The 19,309-nt window shown below is 37.9% G+C and overlaps 1 protein-coding gene across 2 annotated transcripts in view; it reads right to left on the bottom strand.

Moving 5' to 3' along the window:
* The window catches only part of LOC118745787 (muscle calcium channel subunit alpha-1), a gene marked incomplete at its 3' end in the record, with an annotated part of 467,188 nt that overhangs the window by 308,257 nt on the left and 139,622 nt on the right, over positions 1-19,309 (bottom strand). For both annotated transcript variants that reach the window (XM_036479462.1, XM_036479461.1), the window contains 3 exon segments: positions 14,277-14,796; positions 15,121-15,302; positions 15,377-15,529. In XM_036479462.1, the coding sequence (XP_036335355.1) occupies positions 14,277-14,796; positions 15,121-15,302; positions 15,377-15,529 (855 nt within the window).

Below are 19,309 nucleotides of genomic sequence, written 5' to 3'. Positions count from 1 at the left end.
AAAACCAATAACGTAGGTGTCATGTGTTCATGTCATTGTTCGTCGATCCGCTACCAGTACTTCGTCCGACAACAACAATGCAATGCCGTGTTGATTTACATACAGATTCTCTCCGTTCTACTGTCCAGCACATGTATTGTTGTTTGCAGGGACGTGAACCGGTTTTGAACCGGAAAACCGCTTTTTTCTATTAATTAACTGAACCATTAACCGAACCGGAATTTTCCACAAATGTTTGTTCCGAACCGAAAACCAAACCACTTTCTTTAAAGGTTTAAAGGTTCGTTTCAACCAATTTTCAATAGATAAATATACGCGCTTTTTTCTTTTTGGTAAACGCGGTAATACCTACCATGTTTGTTTACCATGTGACAATATCAAATGTAAAGGCAACCCATCTCATTTGACAGACACTTGACCCTTAACCTTGCACGTTGTTGCACTTGACACTTAACCCTTTCCGGTCAAATCCGTCCCTGATGAATATAAAAATTTTGCCTGTAATTACAAGGTTCATAGAGCCTCATAATACCAAAAATAAAAAAAAATATTCAAAAGTTGTTTAGGATAGCTATTAGGGCTACCTCAAATTTGTGCAATATATTGTACAAAAGTCCGCAAAGGAGTAAAAGCACTCAAGAATACTCAATAAATATTTCACTAAGTTTGACGGAATAAAACTTTTATTTCATTAAAAATATACTTGGGTATGTACAAAATAATTGACTAAACTGCAGATATGTTGGAATGAATATTTGATATCTTTTTAAGAATGTTTAGTTAAGATTTGCATTAAAAAATTTTAAATTTTCTCCATGAGATGAGAATTATATAAAGAAATTTTGAAAAATTTCAGATACAATTCCAATATAAAATACAAATGACCCGTTTTAATAAACCTTCCCGGTTTTTCTGCCTTCAGTAGATCAAGAAATCAAAAACCTACCCTCTGCTGCAACAACAGCACAAAAGCTCTTCAAAAACCACGGCACAAACCACCCTAATTGCCTGTTCAACTGCAACCTTTGCGGACGTTTGTACAATATAAGTATTGTACAAAACACTAACAAGCTTTCAGTGTAAATGTACAATATATTGTACATTTTTTATGACTACTCGGAAAAAACAGTTTTAAATCATGATAGTTTAATTATAGAATTTTTATATGATGAAATACTTTTCATATTTCCATACTATGTGCTTGTATTGGCGATTTTACTTGACTTTCACGTAATTTTTGTACAGTAAATTGCAACAACTTGCGTGTGACTGGAATTTTATAAAATGGTATATTTTTAAATTAAATTTTAAAAATATTTTTGAAACGATTTCGATTTTGAAATTCACGTAAACTATTCGGGACGTTCCAAAACTTCATAAAGTTTAATTTGTTTTCAAAAATATTGATAAGATTTTTAGAAGCACGCTTCCAATCATACCAAATATTAAATGTACAATATATTGTACAAATACAGGGAAAGGGTTAAACTTGCGCGTTATTTTTTTTTTGTTTTTCGAACCGTTGAACCGAACCGAAACCCCGGTTCAAAGTCCAAAAAAACCGCTTTGACGAACCAATTCAACAGTGCAAAAACGGTTCGAACCGCTGAACCGAACCGACCAAATTTTTCATCCGGTTCACGCCCCTGGTTGTTTGTATATTTTTATACCCGAGCGCACTTGTGCACAAGGGTGTTATAACTTTGTTCACATAACGGTTGTTTGTAACAGGCAAAACGAATCGAGATAGATATAGACAAATGTATACATAAATGATCAGAATGAAAAGAGAAATCGATTAAGCGGTGACTGTCTGTCCGTCCGTCCGTCCGTCCGTCTGTCCGTCCGCCTGTGCACACGATAACTCGAGTAAAAATTAAGATATCTTAACGAAACTTGGTACGTGTACTTCTTTCGGGCGTAGGACAGATGGTATTGAAAATGGGCAAAATCGGACAATAACCACGCCTACCTCCCATATAACGGTAATTTTCAGAAATACAAAAACTGCGATATTTAGTAACTACTGAAGATAATTCACTCAAAATTGATATTTATAATAAATTTTAGACGGAAAATAAGAATATTAACATTTTTTTGAAAATGGGCGTAGCCACGCCCACTTATGGTTACATGTGTATATCTTGGTAACCGCTGCATCAATTTATTCCAAACTTGGCACAGTTGTTGGCCCTGGTACAGCATACCAAATGGCCGAAAATTTTTAAAATCGGACAATAACCACGCCCACATCCCATATAACGGTAATTTCGAGAAATACGAAATCCTCGATAAATCAGTAAATATTAAAGCTAATTTATTCAAAATGATGGTTGCAACAATTCTTTGCCAGGAAATACGTTTATGATAAAATTTTGGAAAATGGGCGTGGCACCGCCCACTTATGATCACGTATATGTATCTCGCTAACCGTTCTAGCAATTTGTACCAAACTCGGTATGGTTATTGTGCTTGCCACATAAAAGTAAACCATTGAAAATTGTTGAAATCGGACTAAAATTACGGCCGCTTTTCATATAACGGTAAATTTCAGAAATGCTTGAAATTTCAATATTTTGAAATTTAAGGACGCTAGTTTACTTAAAATTTATACACGCCGGCTTATCATGTAGCTTTCGGAAAGGTGGAAAACATATACATATTTAATACTTGCGCCGGGTATTTAATGTTCGGCTCCGCCCGAACTTAGACTTTCTTACTTGTTTTGTTTACATTTATGGTATTTCGACTTGCTTAAACTCTCTTGTTTATCTTTAAGTGCTTTTTCGAGCTTGTTTTTTAATATTTTTCTGCGCATAGAATTAGTCGATTGGAAAAACTCAATAATGGAAGTTGCTATTTTTAACCAATTTAGCTGCTTTTACAGAGGGCTGTTTGGAAACCTTTCAAAAGGGATTCAAAATTGACGCTATATACACCGATTTTTCTAAGGCTTTTGACAGGATGTCTCATCGAATATTGATAGCTAAACTTTAAGGTCTGGGCTTTCATTCCGAGTTTCTGAAGTGGATCACATTCCTATCTGGATAATAGACGCTGTGTTGTTCGTTTTGATAATGTCTCGTCTTATTTCTTTATTTCCTCCTCTGGTGTTCGCCAGAGTAGTATCTTCCTCTTTTTCTAAGTGTAACTTTCTTCTATATGCGGATGGCCTGAAGATATATTATAAAATTAAAAGTCTAGAAGACTTATTCATTCTCCAGGGTGCGCGTAATCGTTTGTTCCTTAATATAGGTAAATGTCATTATGCCTCTTTTTCGAATGTTTCGCTAAAATCAATTACTGACTTTAAAGACTTGGGTGTTTATTTTGACTCCAAGCTCACGTTCACCACCCACATAAACTTTATTGTTTCTAAATCGCTCGCGATGATGGCCTTTATTCATCGCAACTGCTCTTCATTTTCCGATCCTTATACTCTCAAACTGTTGTACTCGTCTTTAGTTCGGTCGAGGTTGGAATACGCGGTAATTGTTTGGAGACCTTTTCATACAGTCCATGTGAACAGATTGGAGTCTGTTCAGAGGGCTTTTATACGCTTTGCTTTGCGCTCGATGAAATTTGTAGACCCTATTCGGTCCTATCGCTCTCTTTGTTTATTGTTAAGTCTCATGTCCAGTCGTATTCTGTTATCGATGGGCTTTGTTTTTGATATAATTGCAGGATCTATAGATTGCCCGAACCTTCATATAAAAATTCGTTTAAAAGTTCCCTCACGTATTCTTCATTGTAATGAATTGTTTTCTGTGGGTGTTGTTAAAACTGTTTATGGGATGAATGCTCCTTTAAGGAAGACTCTATCCCAAATAAATGCTTATTCTTCTAATTTAGACTTCGATTTTTCTTATTCTAAGTTTATTTTTAAGAATTTACTCATAAGGCACTTGTAATAAGGGTTACCCTTATTCTATGTATATATTTGTCAAATAGTTTGTAAGCATCTTGTTTGTGGATAAATAATAATAAATAAATAATAATAAAAAATAATAATAAAAACAAATAACTTAAGGACGAACACACCAAAAAGTTAAATATGTATTCTCAAAATAGAATTCTTAACAAAAACCAACAAAACCAAGAACCACATGATCAAGTGTGAATTTCAGCGGAATAGCTGTATTATTGTAGTTGGCTCATGTGAAAAAAGTGGAAAAAGCAACAATAGTTTATAAAGCGAACTTCGCACAGTGTGTAGGCAACTGGCTGAGTCAGCTGGGGTCGTTGGATCGAATCCCACAGAAGAAGTCTGATGAGGAGATGTGGTGATCTCCGAAATAGCTATCACTTCTACTATTTTTATAAATTAAGTATTGTTACTTCTCCACAATATTTTTTCATGAAAAACGGCCTCAAGTTCAATAAAATTGTTGAATATAGTTGTTGTTATAAGTAGGGAAGACAGTGCAATGGGGTATAGTCGTTGCGGTGGGTTGCATGGCTATACTCAATCCCGACTCTTCCGTCCTCGTTCGCGCACTCTGGGCAACGTAAGCAACCCATGTGCAAGATGCCGTAACCAATCCGAGTGGAGCCTTGGGTCACGGCAGAAAGAGAGGGAGCTTCGGTGGGGCCACTCCGACTTATTTGGTTAAAGGGCTCACTGAAGTCTGTCGCGTATGTTCACACCAGTAGGCGCGGCTGCAAGCGGGTTTCTGCTTGGAGCAAGGGGCTCGCTATATAAACGTGTATTAGGTTGCGAAACCACACCCGTCCCAGCAATGGTTTGTTCGGTGCGATCGGGACCCGCCTCGTAAAAACTACTTCCACTGAAGAAGCAAGGCAAAGCCTCGGATGAGACCACCCGCCCCCCCTCCCCCCTTATGATGACGACCGTGGCAAACGTTTAAAGGACTATGATTTGAGGGCATGCACCTGGAATGTCCGGACCCTTAATGGGGAAGGTGCCTCTCCCCGATTGGTTGATGTCCTCGTAAGGAAAAACGCTGACATCACCGCCATCCAAGAAATGCGTTGGACGGGGCAAAGCAAGCAGTGTCTGGGGCTTTGCGACGTCTACTACATCTGCCATGTAAAGGAGCGCAAAGTTGGAGTTGGATTTGTGGTGGGAGAGAGACTCCGTCGCCGAGTATTGTCGTGCACCCCGGTGGAAGAGCGTCTAGCCACAATCCGCATCAAAGCGAAATTCTTCAACATTCTCTCATTTGCGTCCATGTCCCGACGGAAGAGAAGGATGAGGCATTCAAGGATCTTTTCTATAAGCGCTTGGAGCGCACGCACAAGCGCTGCCCCCGTCATGATATCAAAATCGTGCTTGGCGACTTCAATGCTAGGGTGGGCAAGGAAGGGATCTTTGGAACCACCGTCGGACAATCCAGCCTCCACGACGAAACGTCCGACAACGGATTTTGGCTTATCGACTTCGCCGGGGCCCGAAAAATGGTAGTATGCAGTACTAGGTTCAAGCATAAAAAGATCCATCAAGCTACGTGGCTGTCTCCGGATCGAAAAACGAGAAACCAAATCGATCATGTTGTGATAAATGGAAGGCACGCTTCCAGTGTTCAAGACGTACATACACTCCGAGGCCCAAACATCGACTCGGACCACTATCTTGTTGCAGCCAAGATACGCTCCCGCCTATGTGCAGCAAAAAATGTGCGCCCAAATATGCAAGGAAAGCTTAACGTCGAAAAGCTACAATCACAACAGACAGCCAGTGCTTTCGCTACTCGAATCTCACACCTGCTCTCAGAGAGCACTCTTCAACAGACCGACATATGCGAGCAGTGGAACCACATTTCCCGCTCATTAAGTACCACCGCCGAAGAAGTAGTCGGATTTCAGTGAGCCCGAAAGAACAACTGGTACGATGAGGAGTGTCAGGAAGCCGCAGAGAAAAAAGATGCCGCCTACAGGGTCACGCTGTGGTCGGGCGCAACGCGCGCTATGTGGGCCGGCTATAGGGATCTGATTCCCTCTACGTACGAGACGTATTTGCCGCAATAAGAAGAGAGAGGCCAAAATACGTGAGTGCGAAGAGCTTGAAATGCTGGCCGACAGGAAGAATGCCCGAAAATTTTACCAGAGAGTTAGGCGACTTACGGAAGGTCTCAAGACCAGGGCGTACTCCTGTAAGAACAACAATGGTGACCTAGTAACCGATGTCCAGAGCATACTTAAATTATGGAGGGAACACTTTTTCGCCCTACATAATGGTAGCAGCACGGAAAATTGTGGAGAAGAAGAGTCCGAGACCTCAGTCCATGTTCCACCCCCTGACTATGACGAGGTACGAAGAGCAATAACGCGGCTGAAAAACAACAAAGCTGCCGGAGCTGACACCCTGCTAGCTGAGCTATTCAAGTACGAAGCGCGGAGGTGATAAGGTGCATGCAACAACTCTTGTGCAGAATATGGTCAGATGAACGCATGCCCGACGACTGAAATTTAAGTGTGCTCCTCCCAATTTACAAGAAAGTTGACCCCGCCATTCGCGCCAACTACCGCGGGATCAGCCTTCTAAGCATAGGTTACAAGGTCTTATCGAGCGTATTGTGTGAAAGACTGAAGCCCAACGTCAATGAACTGATTGGGCCTTATCAATGTGGCGTTAGACCCGGAAAATCCACCATAGACCCGCGAGAAAAGAATCGACACTCACGACCTATTTGTCGACTTTAAAGCCGCTTTTGACAGCACTAAAAGGAGTTGCCTATACGCCGCTATGTCTGAATTTGGTATCCCTTCAAAACTCATACGGCTGTGTAAAATGACGTTGAGCAATACCACCAGCTTCGTCAGAATTGGGAAAGATCTCTCCGAGCCGTTCGCCACCAAACGGGTTTTCAGACAGGGCGACTCCCTTTCATGTGACTTCTTTAATCTGATGTTGGAGAAGATAATAAGAGCTACAGAACTCAACCGCTCAGGAACAATTTACCACAAGAGCGTGCAATTGCTGGCTTGTTCCGATGATATCGACATCATCGGTAGCAAAAACCGCGAAGTCTGTTCTGCCTTTTCCAAGTTGGATAAGGAAGCAAAGCAAATGAATCTGGTGGTAAACGAGGACAAGACGAAGTATCTCCTGCCATCAAACAAACAGTCAGCATATTCGCGCACGTTACAGACAGTTACAATTTCGAGAAAGTACAGAATTTTGTTTACTTGGGAACCAGCCTTAACACCGATAATAACGTCACCATGGAAATCCAACGCAGAATCACTCTTGCCAACAAGTGCTACTTTGGACTGAGTAGGCAATTCAGGAGTAAAGTCCTCTCTCGACGTACGAAAACCACGCTCTATAAGTCACTCATCATGCCCGTGCTGGTATATGGCGCAGAAGCATGGACAATGACAACATCCGATGAGGCGGCTCTTGGAGTGTTTGAGAAAAAGATTTTGCAGAAGATTTACGGGCCTTTACGCGTTGGCGATGGCGAGTACCGCAGACGATGGAACGATGAGCTGTATGAGCTTTACAACGCCATGGACATAATGCAGCCAATCAAAATGCAGCGGATCCGCTGTCTTGGCCATGTCGTTCGAATGGACACCGACGCACCAGCTCTGAAAGTATTCAACTCGGAACCCGCTGGTGGTAGCAGAGGAAGAGGGAGGCCCCCACTGCGATAGAAAGATCAGGTGGAGAAGGACTTGGCTTGACTTGGCGTTTCCAATTGGCGTCAGTTGGCACAGAAGAGAAACGACTGGCGTGCTTTGCTAAACTCGGCCAAAATCGCTTAGGCGGTTACAGCGCCAAAAAAGAAGAAGAAGAGGAGGGAAGACAAAAATATGCACAAAAAACTTAATTATATGATCATTAATATTACTCCAACATATTAAAAATATGCTCGATATATGCTCAAAAAATGTATGTATGTATACAATATATATTTTCCGACGAAAATTTTTTCGATTATCGCATAAAAAGTTGTACATACTTATGAAAATGAACGCTCTGCGTCACAAGACGTTGTTGGACAATATTTAAAAGATGACAAAAATGAAAATATTGCTTCACAAAAACTATTTTTGTGGATATTGAGCAGTTGCAATAGATGCAGAATGAAACTCGTTGATCAGTTCACAACACACCTGGAAACTGTTAAACAGCTTTCGCTCAAAACGAACGCAAAGATTCTCTCCCTTTCGGTAAATTTTCATTGAATTTTTCGACCACCAAAACCGGTTCAGCGCTAAGCTGTGCCATTGGAAAACAACAGTCAAAATATTTTTCCGAGTATATTACAATTTTTACTAGAAAATAACGGAACTTTTCGTTGTTTGTCAGCTTCCTCTTTTTGTCAATTAAACAAACCTCGCTGGATGAAATTATGTAAAAATGAATTAACTTATTACCAAAATAATCATTTTTATGCTTTTTCGACAAAATATGTATTTTGCTGTGGTGTAGTGGTAAGCAGTGCGCGCTTCCACTCCGCAACGCCTTAGTTCAAGCCCTGGTCAAAGCAACATCGCAAAAAAATATAGACAAAAGGGTTTTTCTTAACAGCGGTCGTCCGTCGGCAGGCAAGGGCAAACCTCCGAGTGTATTTCTGTTTTGTTGTGTGACAACAGCAAGGCGCACGTCACAAATCGGAGGAGAGGCTCGGCCAAACACTAACATATGTGTAAGCGCCAATCTATTATTATTATTATTATGTATTTTGTGTCATAATATGCATTTACATATTTTTTTCTTCCCTTGTTGTTCAAACATCTTTGAACATGTGTGAATATATACAAACATACATATATGCCTGGGTCTTAAAAATACTCAAACTTAAAATTGTAATAAACATTTCCAATCCTTGAATATACAAAGGAAAGATAAAAATTGTGCACTTGCACCAAAACTAAAATACAGTCCACTGAAGAAAATATAAATAGAAGAAAATATAATTTGTACGCTTACATTTACATATATAAATTCATATGTATGTATCCAAACACAAAGATCCCTGCAAAAAATTGTGCGACTAATCTCTAAAGAGAGTATTCCGAGATTACTCTCAATCGGGTACAATTGGGCATTAATTAGTCGCAAGTAGTCTCATACGGGTACTAATGGAGGTCAATTAGTCTCGACTCATCACTTATGGGTATAATTGGAGATCAATTAGTCCCCAACTCATCTCTAACTGGTACTATTAACGATTTAATGATATGTACGCTCTTAGTCAATGAAATTTCATGTGCGGCGTTGGCACACAGAGAGAGTATTCGCCTAACAAAACTGAGCACCCCGGTTCGAATCTCAGCTGGCGCAAATTTTTATTTTTATTTTTTTAAGGTGACTAGTCGCTTTTTATACCCGTTCGGGTATAAAGGTGAACAATTAGTGTCTTCATAGGACATGCCCGAACAAAAGCGATCAGTTGATTCCATATAAAGAGATCAAAAGTGGTATTAGTCGCATGCTCCTTTGCGATTGCTCCCGGAGTCATCCCGGATTAGTCCCATTTTTTGCAGGGATACGATAAGAATGTCCAGTGCATTCGACACACTAAAGTAGGTAATTAAGTAGGTAAACGTTCGCGGGAAACAATAAAATATTGAATCGGTTGATCCTTTATCAGTTGTAAAAATATAAACACACAAAAAATGCAGCGCATACGGGAAACATTAAAATGTCAATGCTGCAAAGCAACCCTTATTGTGCTACAAATAGAAAATACATTGCATATCAATATTCTTTACATGCAAAGATGTAGCAGAGGCACACAACCAAAATACCATAAGAACCAATGCACTGGTTTCTTATTTTATCTTTTGTAAATATACATACATACACACACACACATATGTACATATACAATTACCCAATTTGCCACAGGGCGAAGACGACGTCGTTACGACGTCGCTCTGGCGAAGTCACTTTGATGAACTCGAAACGACGTCGCTCTGGTGAAGTCGGTTGGGTGAACTCGAAACGAATCCGTTTCTTCGAACCTACAAGTTTTTTGAGGAACCTTCGGTCTAGGTTGGACAAGTTCCACGCCCAAATTTGTATATATCTAGGCATAAATAAAAGTCATTCATTTGGATAGTAAACCGTTTAATTATGACAATTTTTTATCATGACAGAATATGGAATCCACAATGTACACTTGTGCTCAGAAAATTAAGCCACCTACATCTTTTTCCAGTATTCATAATATTTCTCATATAAAATGTTTTTTTTATAAAGGTAAAGTTCACTCTATTGGCCTTATTAATAAAAAATAAAATTTGTGGGAATAATGTTTTTTTTTACTTTGGTAGAAAACTGTACTTTTACTTTACAGCGTGGCGACGAACAACTGTTACCCAGGTTTGTTTGAGAAATAAAAGGGTCCTTTAAAGATTTTGCGAAAAAAGTATTTTATTGTTAATTTTCCACAGATTTTACTTTAGTCGGATTAATTAGTGTTTAAATTGTAATCCTTATTTACATTTGCCAGCAGTGTAAACTTTGAGAGAAAAGTTCATTTGGCACGCAAGTCTTTTTCAGGTGACAGAAGGTAGAAGTACGCTTCAATTGTTGATGCCCAGCTCTCAAAAATGATTAATATACTTTAAATATTATTTCAGAAGCGTTCCAGCAAAAATTCAACGAATCTGTGGAAATAATAGAGCGAATAACCAAAAGATATTTCCATTATGCTGGAGACAGGATCTCAAAACGGAATAATAGAAATGTTTCACAGTCGTCTGCATAAATATACTATCTGTCATATTGATAAGTTTTAACAATTTATTTTTTTGTTACTTCATTTTAGTTATCTTTATAAAAATTGGGTTTGTTTTTTAACATGGACCATATAGTTCAAAATTCAAAATTGCGCAATATACATATGCATGTATGTACATATAAAAAAAATTAACAAGCTTTTATAAAAATTTTAAGATTTTTATTCTACATTAAAGAAACACATATGAAGCAGTTTTAAAGTCCATTGAAGTTTGGTATGTATAATAGAATACACGGTTGAAGTGCCTCAAAGCATGCATTTTCTGTCATAAAATTCATATGGATGAAAATGCGCAGTACCGCAAAAAAATAACACCAAAAATCAATGTGAGTTTTGTGTTACTTCTGTGTTCTATTATATTAACATTTTATGGACTATAAAACTGCTTCCTATGTGTTTCTTAAATGCAGATTAAAAAGCTTTAAATTTTTATGAAAGCTTGTTGAAATTTTTTTATATATACATATATATGTTTGTATGTATACTGCACATTGCTTTAATTTTGAACTACATGATCCTTGTTAAAAAATAAACCCAATTTTAATTAATTTTAAAGATAACTAAAATGAAGTAACAAAAAAATTAATTGTTAAAACTTATATTATATTAAAATATTTTAAAATTTTTGTTTATATTTTATGACCTTATTTTTCTTTTTTATTAATATTTAAGTATTTATGTATATTTAAAAAACTTTGAAAAAAAATTCAATGAATTAAATTAAACTATTTTAGACTAAAAAAATTGTTTTTAATTTTCTAGCAACTTTGAGCGTCGTTTTGCAGTTCGCTGTTATGTCGTTCTTGCGGGCTGCAGGGGAGTCGTTTTTGCGACCCGCCGGTAAGTCGTTTTTGCGACCCGCTAGCGAGTCGTTTTTGCGACCCGCCGGTAAGTCGTTTTTGCGACTCGCCGGCGAAGTGTGCTTTTCATCCGACGGCGAGTTCGCCGGCGAGTCGTTTGCGACCGTCGCCGGCGAACAAATTGTTCACCAAAACGAGTCGTTACGACGTCGTTTGGCAAATTGGGTAGTTAGGAAGCGTAAAGTAAGAAAATCCTTACTTCCTTACTAATATTATAAATCTGAAAGTGAGTTTGTTTGTTTGCTACGCTTTCACGCTTTAACTACTCAACCGATCATCATGAAATTTTGTACACTGGTGTCTTTTAGCCCAACTTAAAATATAGGATAGATTTAATCTCGATTAGACGAGGGGCGTGGCACCTCCCCATACAAACGTAATTTTTCATACTGCATATCTCAGGAAATATTTGTGATAGGGTACTGGAGCTTGGTATGGAGATATATTAAATCACTTCCATATTCATGAAGGATGGCTGCCACCTGTTTAAAAAATCAAATTCAACTTGAAGTAAGGGAATTATTTATTTGAAAATTATATTAAAAAATGTATGCCAAGAGGCTTAAAAAAATGTTGTTTGAAAATATTTTGAAAAGGGTTACCACCTGTTTGAAAAGTCAAATTTAAATTAATTATTCGCAAGCTATCTGAAAAATTAAAATATGGCTAGCATACGAAAGATTATTACGAAATCTGCAGATTGAACATTTACAAAAGTAATGAGGTGTTTTACAATGGTTGCCCCCCCGTTTAAAAATTAAAATCAATAAATTTAATTTAATTACTAAAATACGGGTACCAATCGAAATGTTTTTGAAAAGAGTTTTAGTTCTAAACTAATGTAGGAAGGTTGCCACTTGAGTTAAGGGAATCAAGTAATTGGAATATGTTCATAATATCGGTGTTGGACGAAAGGGGTTTAATCAGGGCTACCACTGAAACCGTCGTAGGCCGAATTTTCTCGAAATCTACGAAAATGCTATCACTAATTCTGAATAGATACGAATGAAGCACACACTTTGAATGCATTGGGATTCAGTGATCGTGTTTTCGTAGATTTTACGAAAATCGGACTACGATGGTTTCAGCGATAACCCAGAATAAGGTTTTCGTTGGAAAATATTTTGAAATGGGATGCCACCTGTTTTAAAAGTCGAAAGAAATTGATTATACTCAAGTTTATGTGTCAAAAGTAAGAGTGTTTTGAAATGTTCGGCATGAACATGCAGAATTTTCTGAGGTATTTGAAGGGGCTTACCACCTGTTTCAAAACTAAATTCAAACTAAGTTAAATGAGTTATTACGATATTAATCGAAAGAGTCTCGAAAAGGCTTTATTTCTAAGCTACATATGTATAGCAGGGTTTCCACATGTTTAAAAATTCAAATTCAACTTTAATTGTCAGGCGAAAGTGATTTAAAAAGGTCGCCAACTGTTTAAAAATTTAATTCAAACTATTCAATAATTTCAATGAATTATTTATATTTGGGTCATTTCTAAACTACATGTAAATAAGAAAACATATAACAAGAGAGAGGTTTAAGAAAGTCTTAGTTTGAAAATATTTTGAAGATGGTTAAAAAAATTTTAAATCTTCTGTCTTTGGCATATTTTAAGTATACTGAGTCTTATTGAAAATACACATAATGTAGCACGCAGAAATTTCATGCACTCAGCGAAGCGGGTGAGAGCAATCTAGTATTTAATAAACATTCAGAACCGAAAAGATTCTCAAATAACACTCTTCTTCTTCTCTTTTTTATTTTATATGCCTTACTTCCCCCCACCAGAGGTAAGAGGTAAAGCATTTAATAATCTTCATTCTTCTTTCTTTATTAAAGTTTTACTTGACCCCACCAGCGGTAAGGGGTAAAACTTTTAATATTGAAAGTACTAACCTCTTATTTTATTAGACTCTACTTCCCCCCACCAGTGGTAAGGGGTAGAGAATTTTAAAATAAGAGTATTTGTAGTTCAAGCATTGCTGAGAGGTAAGGAACAAGTGACTCAGCTCTGCAACGAACGTTTTGGTCCTTCGAGCCGGAACAAAAACGAATTGATATAAACCTTCTTATTTCTCAGCATTTGTTTTGTGGAATTTAGGTTTTTCTAGCGGGCTTTTATAAACATATGGATTTTTTTACTCGAAAATAGTTGGCAGCACTGGTCACGAGGTCAGCTTCTTATTGTCACGAAAGTGGATCAAAACTAAAGATAAACGATGGTGTTCATGATGCAACAAGTTAGATTGTGAATTACTTTCAGAAAATGGCAATTAATGCAAAACGTTAAGAACCACGGTTCGCATTTCTTAGAAGGACGACTAGAAAATGGTAGTTTTCTCCAGCGAGAACTTTAGTTTAGATGGCTCCAACGGATTTGAATATTTTTTTGGAATAATTTCCACGATCTTTTTGATTCCCCTCCACACAGGATCTATGAAAACAAGAATAACGGAGAGAAGTCGTAATTTTTTCAGCGTTCACCCTATTTACATGACTAAAACTTAAGTCAAAATGTTTCAATTTGAGTGCAAATCTGCAAGTCACACAATCCATTTTATCATTGGCTGTTGGTTCTTCCGGCGCTTAAAGTGGTAAGAAGCGAGAAAGCCTTGTATAAGAATGCAACGAAATACCTTTTGCGGTTCACTTGACATGGATTTACTAAAATTGTAGAAAAAACAACAAATACCTTGAAATTCATCAAGCCAGTATGGCTGACGATGATGTTCTGTAGCAAGAACCCCAGTATTTAAAAACACCAATATTATAATAAGCCAATAAAAGGCTTGTGATTTCACAGCCTTTCGACAGGACCTCCTCATCCTACGATTTAAACGATCCAAATCTTTCTTCTTCTTGCGCCACCACGACTCAGATATTTGAACTTCCTGGCCTTCTTCTTCCAATTGATCCGACGAATTTATCTCATTGGACTGTTTTGTTTTACCATCCTGCGTTAAATTACCATCCACATCTGGTTCAATATCTTCAGCTTGAGTAATCCAATCCAGGTAGCCCCGTACGTCCTCCTCAATTTGTTGCTTCTCTCTAAGTTTCTGAAAATCTCCACGATTTTTTGCTTTTGTTCGTTCCTTTGAAAATTCACCAGACAGCACACCAAGAATTAAATTCATTACAAAAAAAGCACCTAGGATAACCATTGAAACAAAGTATATCCACTGCCAGGTACTACCCATGGCATCTTGTATCTATTAAATAGGGAATAAAAATAATTAAAAAATATTGTGTTATTATATTATTATTGGGGTATTCACAACGGTGTCGTAAGTGTCGTATCGTTGTATGTCGTAAACTTTAAACGGCTAAGAATTATATTAAGGGAGTTCGCAAAGTACCATCAAAGTCATATTATGATTTTTTGTAGTGCTAAAAAATAGTTGATTGTCGTTTCAAGTTCTCTAAACATTTATTTAAGCTTTTAAAGTTTACGACATACAACAATACGACTCTTACGACACCGTTGTGAATCGCTCATATATTTCAGAGAATGTCTGTACATTGCTTTGACTTACGTCGTATAATACATCTGTCCAACCTTCAAGTGTAACACATTGGAATACAGTTAACATGGCCAGACCAAAGTTGTCGAAATTTGTTATTCCATAATTAGGACCGTCCCATTTTTCATGACAAACATAATCGTCAGGACATCGGAAACCTGTACCACAGGGATGCTCATCCTCCATTATCTCGCCTTTGAACATCAGAAAAAAATATATAAAAAACTTTGAGATTTATTTTGGCTCTTAAAAATAAAATCAAACAAACCTGTGTCCGGGCGAAGACATGTTTTATGCAGCTTTCCCGAAAACAGTTCTAGACCAATAATGGCATATATAATAATAACAAATAATACTAACAACGCAATATGTAGGAGTGGTATCATTGCCCGCAAGATCGAATTTAGCACAACCTGTAAACCTATAAATATAAAAAAATTTAATTAGTGAATACACACTGAAAAGATAAGGCTTTCGCGGAAACTGTTATATGTACATAATATAATAACTATTTAATCCCGATCCCGCCCATCCCGAAATTCGATATTTAAGTCCCGAACCCGACCATCCCGACGTTTTTCAGAGTTGTACCGCGGATCCCGTGGATCACGATATCTATTTCTAAAGCAGGCTTCAAAAAGACAACAAATTGAAACGATCGGTTGAGATTTCAACGTGTGTGGCGTGGTTTGCAAACCGATCGAAACTTGACAAAAATGTTTATGTCTTTCAAATAAATTTTAAATAATAAAAATAATAATGAAAGATCTGGCATCTTCCGATTATTTTGTTTTGCTTTGATGTTCGTTTTCGTCTCAATAAAACATTAAAAGTGCATTTTTCAAACATCGTTTTTAGGGAAGATTTTGGGAATTTGCGGGGTTGCGGTTTTATCGGGAGTGTCGGGAAAGGATTTTCAGAAAGTGTTATTTTTATCACTTGCGAGTAACGCAGAACGAGAATTGACCCTCAGGAATGTTAACCGTGAAACACCTGGATTTATTGTTTCCGGGCTTGTTAAAAACAAATTTTTTTCAAGCTAAGGCTCTCTGCTTATAACACGTCTAATCATAGTAGTTATGCCGAAACGAATACTTGACCTTACTTCTTGCGCGTCCTGCATAATTCACCAACTAATAAACTCGTACATTTTTATGCGTTAGCATTTTAATGTTAATACATTAATTTTCCAAATTTATTGCGTTAATTTTGAAAATTGAATTCTTAATACAATTTGATTGCATTACTTCGAACAAACTAATGCTGTCTATATTTTTTTGTTTTAACATTAAAATTTTCTAACTAATGTTATGCAATAATTTATTGCATTAAAAGTATAACAACATTAAAAACACATGAACTTATTTTAATTTGGGCCAAAAATCCTTTGTTTTTGTATTTTATTCTCAACTAGCAACCCGCCCCGGCTTCGCACGGAAATAAAATATAAGGCCTATGTCACTCACTGAAAAAATGATTAAAATCGATCCCGTAGTTTTGATTTATTCATTACTGCCCGTGGCCCGCACGCGTTACATTTGGAGTAAAACAGTTCCCCTTTCTTTATACCATGAAGATTTCCTGCTATCTTTGGAATATCTAACGCGCGCTCCGAATCAATAAAAACTATTCAAAAACTGTATTTTAATTATGTGCGATTTATTAATATAGAACGTGAACAGAGCGGTTTATTTCGCTGAAAAAACACTCACAACTAAAAATTTTTCAAATTTGGGTTTTCTGTATAAAAACCCTCAATGCAATGGAATTCAGTACGGCAATAAAGACATGAATTGAAAATACATACATACATACATACATACGTCCGAAATTTAATTATGCGAGAGATTCGTACATATGTACTTACATACATACGTACCGAGTTCTTTCACCATACAATCTAATTCGACATGAATGAGGTGGGGTGAGATTCCCGCATAACTTCTAATGTTTCATTCGGTTGACAGCGAACAAACACACAAACAGCTTTTTTTGGAAAAAGTGCTGCTTTTGTTTAAACAATTTTGGTTAAATAAGATATGAATCAACTATTTTTTTTGATGCAGAACGAATGTAAATATTTCAAAGTTTAACTTCAAGTAAGTTTCATTTTAATCGGTGGATTCTTTTATGATTTATGGCTGTGTAAACAAAAAATTTATGGGTTTTTACCACATTTTGTCCGATTGCCACGCCCCCTTTATATATTTCTTCACATTATAATGACATAAACCTTCCTCTTCAACCAATCTATCTATTAAAAAAAAACCGCATCAAAATCCGTTGCTTAGTTTTCAAGATTTAAGCATTTAAGGGGACATAGGGACAGAAAAAGTGACTTTGTTTTATAATATGTAGTGATTTGGTAAATTTTGCATCACAAAAATGTGGAGAAATGGCAATTCCGCAAAAAAAACTCTCGCTTCAACTATACATGCAGTGACCAACCGTCCTGTATTGTACGGGACCGTCCTAGTAATTTATTTAATTTATATGTATTTTCTTTAAATTCCTGTATTTGTGCCATATCCCATGATCAGGGTTACCACTGAAAAACTCTCTTTCCTACCAAGATCTGGTTCAAAAACCTACCAAAATGGCTTCTTTCCTACCATTTAAGAAAACGGTGTTTGACGGCAGTAAATACATTTTTTTTACTGGTTTTTATACTTGAAATCAAATTTCCAGGTAAACAAAAATCAGAATAATAATTGGTATATACATACATACATATTTAAGTACATATTATACATAGAACACAAAAAATTGCTGTGTGCTTTTAACCAGACCCACCTACCGACAAGTAATTCGACCCGCTGAACCCGAGGTCCGTTTGACTTCTACTCCCTCAAAATTTCGAGTAAATTGCGAAAAATGGCAAAAAATCACATAGTTTAAAGTTTTAATAAAGCCTTCGGAGTAAACGACGTGATAAATCGGAGCAGAAAACGAAATTCCGACGTAGAATTTTTATATCGCTGGGTTCGGGACCCGCCAAGTAAAAACTACTTCCAGTGAAGAAGCAAGGCAAAGCCTCAGATGAGACCCCTAACCCCCATGATTACGACCGTGGCAAACGTTTAAAGGACTATGATTTAAAGGCATGCACCTGGAATGTCCGGACCCTTAATGGGGAAGGTAGGTGCCTCTGCCCGGCTGGTTGATGTCCTCGTAAGGAAAAAAGCTGACATCACCGCCATCCAAGAAATGCGTTGGACGGGGCAAGGCAAACAGTGTCTTGGGCTTTGCGACGTCTACTACAGCTGCCATGTAAAGGCGCGCAAAGTTGGAGTTGGATTTGTGGTGGGAGAGAGACTCCGTCGCCGAGTACTGTCGTTCACCCCGGTGGACGAGCGTCTAGCCACAATCCGCGTCAAAGCGAGATTCTTCAACATCTCGTCAACCGTCGGAAAATTCAGCCTCCACGACGAAACGTCCGACAACGGATTGAGGCTGATTGACTTCACCGGGGCCCGCAACATGGTAGTATGCAGTACTAGGTTCAAGCATAAAACATAAAACAAGCATACAGCTTAACGTCGAAAAGCTACAATCACAACAGACAGCCAGCGCTTTTGCTACTTCGCTACTCGACTCTCACACCTGCTCTCAGAGTGCACTCTTCAAAAAACCGACATATGCGAGCAGTGGAACCACATTTCCCGCTCATTAAGTACCACCGCCGAAGAAGTCGGATTTCAGCGAGCCCGAAACAACAACTGGTACGATGAGGAGTGTCAGGAAACTGCAGAGAAAAAATATGCCGCCTACAGGGCCACGCTGCGATCGGGCGGAACGCGCGCTATGTGGGACCGCAATAAGGATATGAAGAGGGAAGCGAGACGTATTTGCCGCAATAAGAAGAGAGAGGCCAAAATACGTGCGTGCGAAGGGCTTGAAATGCTGGCCGACAGGAAGAATGCCCGAAAACTTTACCGGAGATTTAGGCGACTTACGGAAGGTTTCATGACCAGGGCGTACTCCTGTAAGAACAACAATGGTGACCTAGTAACCGATGTCCAGAGCATACTTAAGTTATGGAGGGAACACTTTTCCGCCTTACTTAATGGAAGCAGCACGGAAAGTTGTGGATAAGAAGAACTCGAGCCCGCAGTCGATGATGACGGAGTCGACGTTCCACCGCCTGACTATGGCGAGGTACGTATAGCAATAACGCGGCTGAAAAACAACAAAGCTGCTG

The sequence above is a fragment of the Rhagoletis pomonella genome, unplaced genomic scaffold (genome assembly GCF_013731165.1).
Source record: "Rhagoletis pomonella isolate Grant_MI unplaced genomic scaffold, Rhpom_1.0 Rhpom_scaffold_00009, whole genome shotgun sequence".
In the NCBI taxonomy this organism is placed as follows: domain Eukaryota; kingdom Metazoa; phylum Arthropoda; class Insecta; order Diptera; family Tephritidae; genus Rhagoletis; species Rhagoletis pomonella.
This window is presented reverse-complemented; position numbering and strand designations above follow the sequence as displayed.